At 46.8% G+C, this 14,716-nt stretch overlaps 1 protein-coding gene across 1 annotated transcript in view; it reads right to left on the bottom strand.

Moving 5' to 3' along the window:
• Window positions 1-5,938: 5,938 nt before the first annotated feature.
• Window positions 5,939-14,716, bottom strand: part of CCBE1 (collagen and calcium binding EGF domains 1) — a 226,127-nt gene continuing 217,349 nt past the window's right edge. Inside the window, exons 8-11 of the mRNA XM_040632463.1 lie at window positions 12,477-12,616; window positions 12,342-12,377; window positions 11,594-11,629; window positions 5,939-9,879 (exon numbers count right to left, since the gene is read on the bottom strand). Of these exons, the coding sequence (XP_040488397.1) occupies window positions 9,646-9,879; window positions 11,594-11,629; window positions 12,342-12,377; window positions 12,477-12,616 (446 nt within the window). The 3' untranslated portion in view covers window positions 5,939-9,645. The remainder of the gene's footprint in view (window positions 9,880-11,593; window positions 11,630-12,341; window positions 12,378-12,476; window positions 12,617-14,716) is intronic.

Genomic DNA, 14,716 nt, shown 5'->3' with positions numbered 1-14,716 from the left:
TCAGTTACCCAAGAAAGACTAAGAGACAATTCTCCCCTACACCAAGCACGGATCTTATCTTTGGTAGAAGGACGCGGAAAGCCAATCCCCTGGGGCTACTTTTGTTTCCTAGGAGCAACCAAATCAAATCGTATCAATCCAGAGGCTTTCCTTCTCCCTTGCATGAATATTTATACATAAAGCGTGTACCAATGGGGCGAGCGGCCCCGGATCTCCGCAGCCGACAGTGCCATAGACGCAGCCCTGGAAGAAAAATGTACTTGGCAGCTGCCCTTGGAAGGCTCTTTTTGAAATGTTTTCCAGCTGTTATTTCCTTTCTGAATAATCTGAGCCTAATTCAATTTGTGGCACCTCTCTCTTTTCCAGATTTTTGCAGAAGGCAAATGACCCACATCTGGCTCTCTATAACCATGTATATGTTCTGCTGGGTTTGGCTGAGACTTTTACGGAGTTGTAACTGAATGACCTCGCTGGAACACTGGAGAAGGACTCCACGTTACCTGGCATGATGGCAGCCCAGCAAGATGTTGTGCATTATCTCCGGAATGCTGCAAGTAAAAAGGTCCACAGCCTTCTCTGAGCTGACTCAGGGCAAATGCAGCACATGACTTTGTTCCTGTTGGGGGGGGAAGGCAAAGCAGAGAGAGCCAAGAACGCCCATGGATTCTAGTTGAAAACCAAACCAAACCAAACACCCAAACAACAGAACTTGACTTTGGAAACAGTCCCATCCTCCTATATCATAAAAACTATTTATAAAGCAAAATATGACTCCCTAGATAGGACTTCTCTTCTGGTTTAATAATTTCCCCACCCAGCTCCCATTCCCAGTGTGGTGGGCAGTGATATTGGAGACAGATGATGAGATAAAGCCACAGGAAAGCAGACGTGAAAATATCATCCCCTTGCTGGAAATGGACGAGAACTGGAGTCCCTGAATCATGTGGGGATGCTGGTGCAGACCACCCCGTGTGGCGCGGGAGCCCAATCACACTTACCCGGGTTGACGAGCTAAGTGGTTCATTATTTCCCTCCCACATCTGGGAACCAGCCTTCCAAATATTAGCGACCCGTGCCAAGGCCTGGGCCCACGGAGGGAGGGAGGCAATAAAATGGGCAAAACTTGTGTCTGCTGCCCTCCCGTATTCTCTGCCAGGGCATCCCCTCCCTCCCTCCAGACGTTTGCTTTCCCCCTCAGCTGGCCATCGACTTGATTCCTGATAAACCGTTGATGCAGAGATCAGTTTTAGTTGACACTATCTCGGGCTGTGCCAGTTTCCAGGGAAACCACATCTATGTGTATTTAAAAAGTATCAGGCACAAAGGATTGGATAATTGAACTCTACAAGCCATATCTGTGCTCCCGATTGTCGCTGGAGTTCTCAATGGCTGATTCTCTGCTGCTCCCACCCAGAGTCCAGAGCAGATCCTCCCGCGTGACAAATGAGAGTCTTTGCTGGCCACGCTGCGGTTCGCGGATCGGCAGCAGCGACCTCCCCCAGGAGTGTGTCAGAACGCAAACCCAGACCCCACATTGCCCACGGGCGCTGAATGAGAATCCTCACTTTCATGAAGTTCCCGGATGATTCTTGGGCACAGTCACGTTTGAGAAGCATTGGTTAAGCAAGTGGGTTTGCAATGGTGGGCTGCCACCTGTTAGTAAGTCATGGAATCAACCTCGTGTTTGTGACCAGGATTTTAAAAAAAAGAAGACATCCTACAGAGAAGGTACAAGAGTGCATCATACGTAGGGAGGGTAAATATCGTGAAATGGGTTCCAGTTGTAAATATCGGGCCACTGTGTAACATGTATGGTGCCTGTCCTCCCTCACCCCCATGGATCATCGTCAAAAGCACATCTGGTCTCACGGTCTGGTTGGCTACCTGTGCAGGCTAAGCTTTACCTTTCCATCAAGTTCGTGCCCCAGACAGATACCTGCAGCTCACGAACTTACTCCCTCTGCAGACACGCCTTAATGGAAACGTGCTTCCCTGTGTTCCCTTTTACCATGAACTTATATAAGAAATGGTCATGTATGTTGATCAGTGACTATTGAATAAGGACTCATTGGATATATTCCTTCTAGAAAAAAAATCTCTCCTGAACAACAGTGTTTCCTTTTATTAATGTATTATTTAATTGATTATATATAATTTTTGAATCTTGACTCCTAGTTTTCTTTGGGCCATATCTAGCACTAACTATCATAACTTTGTTATCCTTTCATCATTTCCTTGAGAATATATCATATCTACATCTTATGTATATAGTCTGTGCACATTTGCCAGTCACCTCCTATCGGAAGGTCAGAAAGGTCAATCCAGTATAGATTACACACAGCCCCGGCCTTCTGTACCACAGAGGCCGATTCTGTGAAGTCGTGTGTGATTCCAACATGAGGGGAGAACGTGGGGCTGGGCGGCTGTGTGTATCCTACAGGGTTAACCTGACAGTGAACTGATGTTTGTTTTGACCTATGCCTCTGTTTGTTATGAATGTTTTAGCTTTGTGACCTCGGGCAAGCTCTTTTACCTCACAGCGGATGCATAAAATAGGGATAATATAAGTACCCACCCTGTAGGGTTTTGTGAAGACAAAATGTGTGAATTTTATCAAATTTGCTATAAAAAATATTGGACTCCCACCAACTACTGGGCATGGTGGGAGATGCTGGGAATACAGTCGACAGAGACAAAAAGTTCCTGCCCCCGAGGGGTTTCCGGTCTCTCCAGAAGAAGACAACAGACGGGCAGCAAGTTCTCACAGAGGCAGTCAAGAAACAAGGTGCTTGATTCTACAGCCTCCCAGGGAGTTTCCCTTCCTCCATTCTTGCCTCTTCCAGAACATTCCACGGGTCCAGAAGGAAATACTGAGTCCTAACGGAGGGTCTTAAGGTTCTACCCAGACTGTGGCTGCCTCTCCAAGGCATTTCCTACCACTTCCTGGCTTGCGTATTTTGTTCCCACCACGATGAGCTCCTTGGTACTTTCTGAGGACACCAGGTAGGTCCGCCTCAGGGTCTCACTCAGATCTCTGTGTGGATCATTTCCCCCAACATCTCCCTATGGCTCACCTCTCCCTTCATTCTGCTCACAACCCCTTTGTTGGTGAGATCTTTCCAGAAGAGCACGTCTAAAGTATAGCTTCCCACCCTCCACCACTCTCTAGTCCTCTACCCTACTTTGTTTTCCCCCATAGCTCTTTCTAACATAGACATACCTTGTAATGGTAGATTTTATGTGTCTACTTGGCGAGGCCCCAGGACCCAGATATTTGGTCAAACATTATCCTAGATGGTTGCTGCAAAGGTATTTTTTTTTCTTAGATGAGATTAACATGTAAATTGGTAGATTGCACAAAGCAGATTGTCCTCCATAATGTAGGTGGGCCTCATCGAATCAGTTGAAGGCCTTAACAGAAAAACACTGACCTACCCCAAAGAAGAAATTCAGCTAGCAGACTCTTTGGAACTGAACTGCAATATCAATTCTTTCTGGGGTCTCCAGCCTGCCAGCCTACCCTACTGACTTTGGACTTGCCAGCCTCTCCAGTCCCATAAGCCAATTTTTAAAGTAACTCAGTAGAAATTCATACACATTTATACTTCTATACACACACACACACACACACATCAATATCTACCTATCTCTACACATACATTCATCCTATTGTTTCTGTTTCCTTGAAGAACTTGGACTAATACCTACTATTTATTTGTCTTCCTGAACCTAAAGGCATCTCAATGAGAGAAGGTACTTTCATCACTACTCTGTCCTTGACCCTCAACAAATTTTTGTTGAAGTGGACAAGAATTTCAGATTTGAAAAGAGGCTATTAAGGAAATAAGCAGGGTGATAAAAGCCAGAGATTAAGTTGAAAATTTCCTTCTTGTACTCAGCTGAGTGGTATTCCTCCCCACTTCCCGAACTTCACATGTACCCGGGACCTGAGAATGTGACCTTATTTGGAAATAGGGTCTTTGCAGATATAATTGAAATGAGGCCATTGGACGGTGGGCCCTCATCTAATAAGTAGTGTCTTTACAAGAAGAGAAAACAGGGGCGCCTGTGTGGCTCAGTCGGTTAAGGGTCGGACTCTTGATTTCAGCTCAGGTCATGATCGATTGCAGCGTTGTGAGATTGAGCCCCACACCGGGCTCCGTGGGAAATGTGCTTGAGATTCTCTCCTCTCCCTCTGCACCCCCCCCCAACTTGCATTCTCATGCACTCAAAGAAAAGAAAATACAGACACAAAATGCATGGACAGGAAAATAGCACGTGAAGACAGAGACGTGAAGGGAGAGCAGCGTGTGATGCTCGAAGCAGGAGCACCAAGGACGGCCAGCAGCTGTCAGCACCTGTGGAGAAGTGTGCAGGGCCGGTCTCGCACAGCCTCCAGGAGGTACTGGCCCTGCTGACACCTCTTGGAAGCCCCACCTCCAGAGGGGCGAGAAGAGCAATCATTGGTGGTTCAGCCCCCGGGTTCAGTGCTCTGCTTCAGCAGCCCGAGCAAGTGACCACGTCCCCACCTCCCATCTCCACCAGCTCCCCAGAACCCTACCGGTCAACTGCAGCTGCCCCCACATCCCCTCGCAGAGGTGCCTTTCCCTGTGCCCACCCCGGCCCCCCAGCTGCTAAGTTTAGGTGCCCGGCTGGCCATCCTGTAACCATGTAGGTGCCCGTGAACAGGTGATAAAAGTCTGCTCATGGAGCCAGGTTGGGGGATAGGGGTGGGGGCGGGGGAGGGGGCGGTGTTCCAAAAACACAGCAAGCCTCTTCAAAACTTAAGGGTCTGGGTCTGGAGGCAACTAGCTTCCAGCTGTGCCGGCACCAAGACCCGAGCGCACGGGGTGACCAGCTAATCGCATGGATGGGCTGTCCAGAGGCAGTGAGGGGGAGCGGTCACCCAGCTCTTGGTTCACAAGCTGCTGTTTAAATTAAGAAGGCTGGAGAAATCGTATATGAGCAGTCTCCCAGATTGCCCTGGGTTTGTTTCCCCTGGAGGATTTGTGAAGCTTCTCTCCGCGGGGGCTGGAGGGCGGCCGTGGTGTGGGTGCTGGGGGGTGCAGAGCGCTGCTCCGGGAGGGAGGCAGCTCCGCTGGCACGGGCTGGGGCTGGCTCTTGAAGCCCTTTTCCTTCCCAGGGCTTATCACAGTTTGTAATTGCATATTTTCGTGATTAATTGATTGTCCCTGGGAGGATCCTTGTCTGTGTTGCCAGAGATTCCCCGGAGGAAGGAGATTAGGGCTTTTCGCTGCCTGTTGTGTCTGCAGAGCCTAGCACAGCGTGCAGCTTACAAGCAATTGATAAGTATTTGCTGCAGGAAAAGGAGACGTATAAATACAGGCCAACTTCTGGATGTTAAAAGCATCCTGCTAATGAGTGCTCAAAATCTCTTAGAGGCATCCTCCCTTTTGATTACGGAACCCACCTCCCCTAGGGCCTAACTGATGACAATTCCCTTTTTCTTGTCTTCACATAGGGGAACTTAGCAACCAACTCAAGAAGATTCCTCCCCACTCTCTCTCTCTTTTGTAGGTAGTCAACTTTTTTTCTTTTTCAAAGGCAACCTTATGTAGAATTCTAATCCAGAACCAACCAAAACCAGAGTTGCTCACAGTACAATAGGAGTAGGGGGCTGGTCCCTCACAGACCTCCCCTTTGTGAGTTCCTAAGGCCTCTCCGATGATCCCCAGAGAGTTCTGGTTTGAAAAGCCCACCCCAGGGCAGGGGGTGTCCCAGAGAATCCTCCCCAGCTGGAGACACGGGCCTCTGGGACTCAGATTCTAATGTTGGGTCCACACTCGGACCCCAAGAGGTGGCCTCCCCAGAATGTAGGTTCCAGCTCTTGGGAGAAATGTCTCCATCACCTCGTCTTCACCTCGTAAAAAGACAGCTTGTTCCCCAAGACCAGGAATCAGGACACAGTACAACCACATAAGAAAAATAACTTTATTATTAAGCATATATAATCTTATTAAAAGTACTTCATAGTATCACATCCATATTTGTTTGAATCTTAGCTCAACTGTGATATGGTCCTGTTATAAATAATGAACCCAGCTACTGAAGTATAGGACTAATCACTGCGAAATAAAAACAGTTGTGACACACAGAGAATCCTCCAGGGCACGTGCTTTCAGGGTCTTGTAAAGAATGCCGAGGGTCTCTGGGGGATGCGTTGAAGGGGCTTTCTTCTATGCTTTCCCTAAAGTAGTAATATTTTTTTTTAAAGGAGCCCATGAAGTCCAAGATTTTATGCTTTAACAATTACAGTCACGGGGTTTTTTTTTTTTTCCTTCAAATGGAAAATTATTTTTTGATTTGTTGGGAAATACACATGCTGACCGTGCCAGGAAAAACTTCATCTATTTCCCTGAATTCATTATTAATAACTTGAGATGGCTCTATTCTATTAGTCGTTTGGCCTGGATTCCTACAAATAAATTTCCTTTTCAGGAAGGTTATCTGAAAGATGTCAAGGTTGCACAATGAGGCTGCTGTCTCTCTGTGACAGGCCGGCCTTGGGGGAGAGGGGGAGGGACTGTGATACCCAGAGTATGATGAGGGACTTACTCCCAGTGCAAAGAGATGCCTGGTGCCTTGTCATGGCGACGTCTCCCCCTGTCTGCCTGGAAAAAGCCATCACAAGGCAAACAGTAGTGTGAATCCTGGAGGGGGAGCATGACCAGAACCCGGGTGCCCTTCACCTGGTATTTGGTGGGGTAATACTCCTGCCCCCGTGCCAGTCTGGCTATGGACCCGCCTGTCTGGGTTTATACAGTAGAAATGACTTCAGTTGGTCAGTTCACTCAGTGGCGGGTGCTGGAATTAACACAGGACAGAGAAGACAGCTTGGCCTTTGCACCCCCATGCTCTTTGGCATAGTAAAGCTTATAATTTCTCCTTCCGGAATTGGGGAGGGAGGGAGGAGTTTCCTAAACGAAAATGGATGCCCCTCCTTGCACTATTTTCAACAGCGTACTTTTATTTCCACAGCTTTCCAAAAACAAAAGCAATGATTAGGTCCTACTCTAAATTCTAGTTATCAGGGTGCAAAAACCAAAAGTCAACATTTCTACAAAGGTCTTTTTCCGCCGTGAGACACGGAGTGGCTTAGCTAAACTGTGGCGAATTTTATCCCCTGCTAGGTTTTGAGAAGCCCTGTTAGGCAGTGAGATTTGACTTTCTAACCTAAAGCTACGATAGGATTAACAGTGATTGTGTCTTATCTTGGAAAAGTAACTGGGCACACAGAGTACCTATTTGGTCCTGGGTAGCAGTCCAAGTTTCGAAAATCGGAGGATGAACAATTATACACTGCCCTCCTCTAGCCGACTGAAGCTAGACAATTCAGGCTATTGGGGGTTTTGCTGGAGAATATGGTAGAGAATAGGCTCATGAACCCCAGATATTACTGCTTTCAGTTCCTTTTTAACATATGATCCTAGCCTCTGGTCAAACATGCCGTTAGATTACATTTTAGGAGCATTTGACAATAAAGAAGTTTATATTTCTAAACAAAAATCCTCATTAAAAAAAAAATCAAAGATGGACCTAATCATTTTTCATGAGGCCTGGAAATGACTTGCCTTAGCAGTCATCCATCCACACCCTTTAAATATTGTGTTCTGCAAACAGGCAACGTTAAATGCATTCCAGATGGGAATCAACGGCTGCTTAGCACAGCTCTCGGTGAAACTGAGGTTGGTGAGGCCCCCGGCTGCGAAGGTAGGACTCTGGAGAGACTGATGGGGGCGGGAAAATGCTAGAAAAGGAGCACTGAGAACACGGTTGCTTGCTGCTGTGACCTTCTGGCGGGCTGGCACCGGGGATTTTGCACAAGGAAGAAACAGCGGGGCAAAGGGTCCGTGAAAAACCCAGCCAGCGGCTGCCCGACTAGAGTCCGTGCTTGTACCTTGATGGCAACAAGGGAAGGCAGGCCGTTGTCACGGGGGACTCGCAGGTGGAAGCCCTTCCTAGGCTTCTGGAGAGAGATGGTTGCGAGGTGGCGGGAACCCACGCACCAACAGCGCTCTCTTAACCAAGCTTTCCCAGGATGAGAGTTAATTGGCGGGCAAAAAGGAAAAAGAGAAGTAAACACATACCTCCCAGAAATACAGGGAGAAATCGCAGGGAAGGGAGACCCCACCATGAGCAAGCATGTGACCGTGATCGTCTGTGAGGCTCAACATGGGGGGGGGCGCCCCCGAACAGGTGGCTGCCTTTCTGGGTGGCAGATGCCAATGTGGACTTTAGGAAAACTGTGCGCACCCCACCAAAACCAAGAGGTTCCCCGACGATACTGCTGGTCTCTCCAGGGTTACTCTTGCTCCCGCTTCCATGGAACCAGAGGAAGTCTTTTCTGGAATATGCTTCCTTCTGGGACCCAGAGGTGTATGGGTGACCACAGACTCAATAGCAGGTTTGAGAATACAACCCTTTCCCAGCTGCTTCCCACCTCTGCTGAGGAAGGAGGATCGAGAAGAAGGCCTGTGAGAACTAGAACTTGGACTAAATGATGGAAAATTAAGGAAAAATGGGAATAGTGGGAAGGAAATTTCTGCCAAACAAGAAAAACTGTTATTTCCCTCTACGTCCAAGAGAACTTCCAATAGCGTATTACTCTCTGTGTTGGCAAGCAGTGCTGGCCCCAGACAAGGACTTCCAATTCCTAAGGAGAGCAAACTGACCTGTCTCTACAGATTCCGTGGGGACCCTCCCTGCCTGAGGCTCTCCTTCTCCCGCCCCAACGACCCAAGCTAGTGACCTCCTTCCAGCCTCCAGCTCCAGTGCCCACTGAACTAACCAGGATCATGGCGTAATGGCCCCTCCTGGGCACCCAGTCAGAGCCAAGCCATTCAGCACGTCTTCCTAAGGGTCAGCCACCCTTATTTAACAATCCGTGATTTGCTGAGCAAGCCCATTCATTTGATCAAGTAGCTTTAAAATGTCTTGGCAAAGCAGGAGCCCATTATTCTAACGGGAATCCGGGTACTTCATTCATTTACTTTGAGAAGAGGATTTACTCCTACAGCTAGCGTAACAATCTTCTCTGAATAGGAAACGTACAGATATGCATTATACAAACCCTTAATAGTCATATTTGAATTTAGAATGTGGCAATGTATAGGACAGGAAATACAGGACCCTAATTTTCCTCCATCTTCCCTAACCTCCTTCCTTTAATCAAAATTGGGAAACAAGATTGGACAAGAGGATAGACTATTTAAAATATATTAGATCGACAAGGAAAAAGAACTATCCGCCAAGGTGAATATACATTGTTGTTTCCCCCTTTTAATTAAAGAAGGCTAATTTTGATATTGAGTAATAGTCTATTTTGGACACATACTTTTTTTTTTTTTAAATAAGTAACCTCACATCTTCTCAGAGCTCACCTTGCCACTTTTCCCTTTTGGATACTCTGCCAAACTTTAAGACACTGTGAGAGCACTTAACTCCGAAATTTGTGACGAAGAAGTGAATAAGAAAGCAGGAAAGAGTTAAAGAAATTAAAGATGTATCTTTTCTAGGTCTCCAGTGGGTTGTTGTTGTTGTTTTTTCTTCCTTTTTCTATATATGATTTAACTGCAGGTGAAAACTCTCTTTTCTCCTCCTCTAGCATGACGGTGATGGGATGTGCTAAGGATAAAAGTCTCGGGCGGGTCCCAAGTCTCTCATCTCGGTTCTTTTTGGGTACTCGTCTCCAGAGCCAAAGTCCATGGTTTCCGGATAGCTGGAAAATTCCTGAGGTGAAGGGAACTCCTCTGCTGAAGAGTGTGTCCGGTGCCCAAACACCTTCTCCTGCAGCTCGGCGATGTCATTGCGGATGTCAGCCAGCATAAGCAGCAGGAAGTCGAAAGACCCAGGGGGTCCCTGTGCACAGGAGAGGAATCAAAGCTAGAGGACCACAGACTCGATCCCGCGCAAAGCCACGGCTTCCACGGGCGCCATCACTTGCTACTCCCCCTGCTTGGTGGCAACTACTTAGTTGATAACTCTGTGTCCCCAAAAATGGAGTAAACAGAACAACTACTACAGTAGCCAGGTCGGGGGGGGGGGATATTCTTAAGATTGCCTTCTAATTCCTTCCTCTTCCGTATGAGCTAAGGTGACACCTTCTCTCTCCTCCCTCCTAATTCTCAGCTACATCAAATCTGGTAGAATGAAAGCTTAGAAGAACCCTCCCACGTTACTTTCCAAAGAAAACGGGGAGGTGCTCATGGAGGTGAAGAGTAGGGGCTAAGGGGTTGGGATTCTGTTGGGTTCGAATCTCAGCTCCATCACCTACTAGGTGCTCTTGGGCAAGTTGCTGTTTTTTTGGGTTTCCATCTCCCTATCTGTAAAATGGAGATAATAACAGCCTCGACATCATAGGGTTTCATAAGTGAGGATTTAAATGAGTTAATATATATAAAGGGCTTAGTGCATCATAAATCCTCTAAATATTATCTTTTAAAAAAAGTAAAGGATTAAAATGTTTATAAGGATCATTGACTATAACCACGACCTGAATGCAGTTCAACGTATGTTGTGAAGACATCCATTCCCCGTTGACCGGGAAAGGTCCAAGGCCTTCCTCATTTTTCTATGGATTGAACATTTAAAAAAAATCATTGTATGGTATTTGGTAAGCCTTAATTTCTCTGTAGGGCTGTGTGGGGCACGTCAAAATAACGCGTGAACGGGCAAGGTCTGGGCTTGTTAGAGGCTTGCAGGAACATCCTTACCACCCCCCAGCCTCCGATGCCGCAGCTGCCTCCGATGCCGTAGCTACCGCCTCTGAAACCACAACTCGGTCTGCAAAGCACTTAGTGGTGGATCGTGCTTTGATAGTAACTGATACTTATTTGGAGAGGGACAGCTCAGATGCCATTGGCCACTGCCCAGGTGAGTGGACAAACACCCAGGGGTGCTAAGGATGGCCAGGATCAGTTGGCTAATTGGTGGAAGCGTTGAGATGAGAACCCAGACCTCCTACCGCTAAGCCGAGGCCGTCTGTCTGTCTTCAGAAATGACACTGATCTTTTCAAAAGCAATGGAGTTGCTTGAATTTTCTGTGCTTTGGATACTACTAATTTTCATTTTTTAATCTCCCAGACACCAACATATATCCAAGCCAATTTATTCTCAACGGTCCCAAGCATCCATGCACGTCTCTGCAGTTTTTTGGGACGGGCTGGCCGTCTTATCTGCTAGAGTCGCAGCCGTGGCTAAACTCGTAAGTGTTCAGAGTTACGACAGTCCCGTTGGATGTTTTAGGGCATACTTGGAAATAGACTCACGGCATACTGGTGGTTTTTTGTTTTGTTTTTTTTTTAGTCTTAAGAGAAGACCTTCCACATAAAGATTAGCCATGATAAAAGAAAAAAAAAAAAAAAGCAAACCAGAAAACAGATTTAAAAAACAAATCCCAACAGGTCTTAAAGTCTCCCACGATTCTCCTCCTAACCACTGAGTCCCCCTCGGGTAGGCTGAACAATGGCTAGAAGGGGCTGGCTGCTGCTGGTAAGATCAACTTACAGGCTCATCAGACCTATATCCCCGAGAACATTCCCCCCGAGGGAGCGGGGCAGAGAGTGCTACTCACTGGCGACCCTCTGGGTCCAGGGGCTCCTCTCTCTCCCTGTAAGCAGAAAGGTCAGATTAGCTGGGTGGACCACGTGGGATGCCACCATCAGTCTCTATGCAGACCGCCCCCCCCCATCATCACTGCCCTGCACAAACAAGTATTTTCTATCCGCAACAAATAGAAGCTTGAAGCTGGATTCAAGAGACCATTTGTTTGGACAGAACTGCTGGGGTCAAGTGTCTCTCATTCCGATTTCCCCCTGGGGCCGTGTATTTTCAAACCAGATCTGACAAGAGGAATGCCTGTATTTCCAGGCAACGTGTGCAGTAACTTACCAACTTTCTAAAGTAACGCACATGGACTTATTTGCAGGGCGAGCAGCTCTGGAAGTGAAAGCACTCACTTGCAGAGATTGGAGCTTTTCCTGTTCTTGACGTAAACACGTCAAAGGAGTGGGGACACACCACACAGCCCTGCAGAAGAACACTGGCCCCAAGAGAAAAAGCCCTGCTACACAGGGGCTTGTTTAAAATGTACAAGGGTGCTTATTCTTAGGGGTGGTTTTGGTGGTTTTTTGTTTTTGTTTTTTTAATTACAGTTGTTTGCATCTTAGATTTTTTTTCCAGCTTGGTGGGGGGCAGGGAAAGTATCTCAATTTTGCTACGTGCAAAATGAGGAGGAAACAGAGCTTGGGCTTTACTTGATGCCTGCCCAGTAGGCTGCAACTGGGAAAACTTGGGCTGTGAGGACGACTCATAACACTGACCTTAGAGCCGTCTCTTCCTGGCGCACCTGGCGGACCCTACAAGACAAAGGGATTTAGTTCAACAGAAGGAAAACACACGGGACAAGAACACACTGTCCCCAACGACAGTAAGTGGATCTCTGATAAAATACTGACCACAGGGCCCCTCCGGCCTTGTTTAATGTGGGACAGATCAGGAGATGGTCCCATGGGTCCCATTGAGCCCCTTGGGCCGGGCTGCCCGGGAGGGCCTGGCATACCGGGGAAGCCTGGGCTCCCCTTTGGTCCCGGTGAGCCTGTAATCAAAGAACAGCTCATTAGCTCCACATCCCGTGAGGAAGATAAGGGTTCTGGCTGACTAGAGAGTCTGGGAGCCCTTTGCAGCCATTTCTCTTTGCAATCTGCCATTCGCCTTCTGATATCTCTACTAAGATGCCCCACAGGCATTTTAAACATGATCAGAATTCTCCATCCTTATGTAATCATTGTAGACCACACTTTTCCAAAAACATCTCAACAGCCCTTCTCTGTAAGAGAATTAACAGCTTACTTCACTGTGTACCATAATACTATATAGTGTGTGTGTATGTGTTTATTATAAATATATATTATACATTAGTTATATATCAAATATAGATTTGATATATAAACCCACTCCATATGGGTTTATGTAGTTGTTTCTGGAGACTGTTGTCTTCTGAATATCCTAACATTTAAAAATTGGGAGATTCCCTACAGAAATCTGGATTTCTGGCATCTGTTTGAAGACAGGAAGAGCTAAAGCCTGGACTGCTACTTTCCCATTGGCACAATGGCTTAGTTTACTCCCCACTGCTCACACCCTGCCCCTTTATTCACTCTGCCACCTGCCTGGTCCCTGTAGACATCGTGGGTTTTCTTTCTTTCCTGAGGCCTAATGTGACAGAGCACTGGGAGTATACGGAGTTTAAGTACAAGCTCTAGGACTGCTTTTGTGCCTGCTTGTTAATAACTGTATGCATGTCAGCATTGGCCATATTTGTCATGGCAGCTGATGGGGAGTGACCGACAGGCCTCATCTCCCTTGAACTACACACACAGAGAGCTGGAAACAGTCACTCTGGCTCGGGCTGGGCTCTCGGTGCAGGGTAGCGTCTGTCACACAGGGAAGGAATGCCCCACTGGCTCCTGGGGAGCGTAGCTGCTAAGTTGTGGGGCAGCACCTTGGTGCAGACCTCAGGATATTCGCCTCTGCCTTAGACCCTGAATGTCAGCCAGGGCAGGGGGATGAGGGAGAAGGGGGTGAGCGCTAGGACAGTATTTTTGTTAATTGTAGTAAATGACATATAATATAAAAGTCCCCATTTTAACTACTTTAAGATGTACAGTTTATTGGCGTTAAGTACATTCACCTTGCTGTGCAACAGATTTCTAGAATGTTTTCATCTTGCAAAGCTAAAACTCTATACCTACTGAACAGCAAGTCCTCATTTCCCTTCCCCCAGCCACTGGCAACCACCATTCTACTTCCTGTCTCTATGAACGTGACTGCTTCGGCTACTTCCTATTAGTAGAATAATATGGCATTTGTCTTTTGTGACTGGCTTATTTCACTTGGCATAATGTCCTCAAAGTTCACCCGTGTTATAGCCTGCAATAGGATTTCTTTCCTTTTACAGCTGAATAGTATTCCATGGCTGTATATACCAGCTTTTGTTTATCCATTCATCCACCGATGGACGCGGGTAGCTTGGCTCTTGTGAATAGTGCTGTCATGTATGCAGGTATGCAAGCATCTCTTTCAGATTTGCTTTTGATTCTTTTGAATATTATACCCATATGTGGAATGGCTAGATCATATTAGTTCCGCTTTTAATTTTTGAGGAACCTTCCATCCTGTTTTCCATAGTGGCTGCACCAGTTTGCATCCCGCCAAGATGGTGCAAGGGACCCCTTTTCTCCACATCCTTGCCAACACTTGCTCTGCTCTGTTCTTGATAGTGGCTATCCTAATGGATACGCAGGGATACCCTGCTAGTTTGCATCTCTGATGAGTGATGTTGAGCATCTTTCCATGTGCTTGTTGGCCATTTGTACACCATCTTTGGAGAAATGTCCATTCAAGTCCTTTGCCTATTTTTATACTGAGTTGATTTTTTTATTGTTGGGTTGTAGTTTTTTTTCTTTCTTATTCTGGATATTAACCCCTTTCAGAAAAATGATTTGCAAATATTTTCTCCCCTTTGTAGACTGCCTTTTCGCTTTGCTGATTGTGCTCCTTGATGCAGTTTTTAAGTTTGATGTCGTCCCCTTTGTCTATTTTTGCTTTTGTCATCTGTGCATTGGTGTCATACCCAAGAAATCTTTGTCAAATCCAACATCACGAAGCTTTTCTCCTAGGTCTTCTTCTAGGAATG

This window comes from Ursus maritimus, unplaced genomic scaffold, assembly GCF_017311325.1.
Source record: "Ursus maritimus isolate PB19 unplaced genomic scaffold, ASM1731132v1 scaffold_18, whole genome shotgun sequence".
Classification (NCBI taxonomy): domain Eukaryota; kingdom Metazoa; phylum Chordata; class Mammalia; order Carnivora; family Ursidae; genus Ursus; species Ursus maritimus.
Note: the sequence above shows the minus strand (reverse complement) of the source record. Positions and strands in the feature narration are given on the sequence as shown.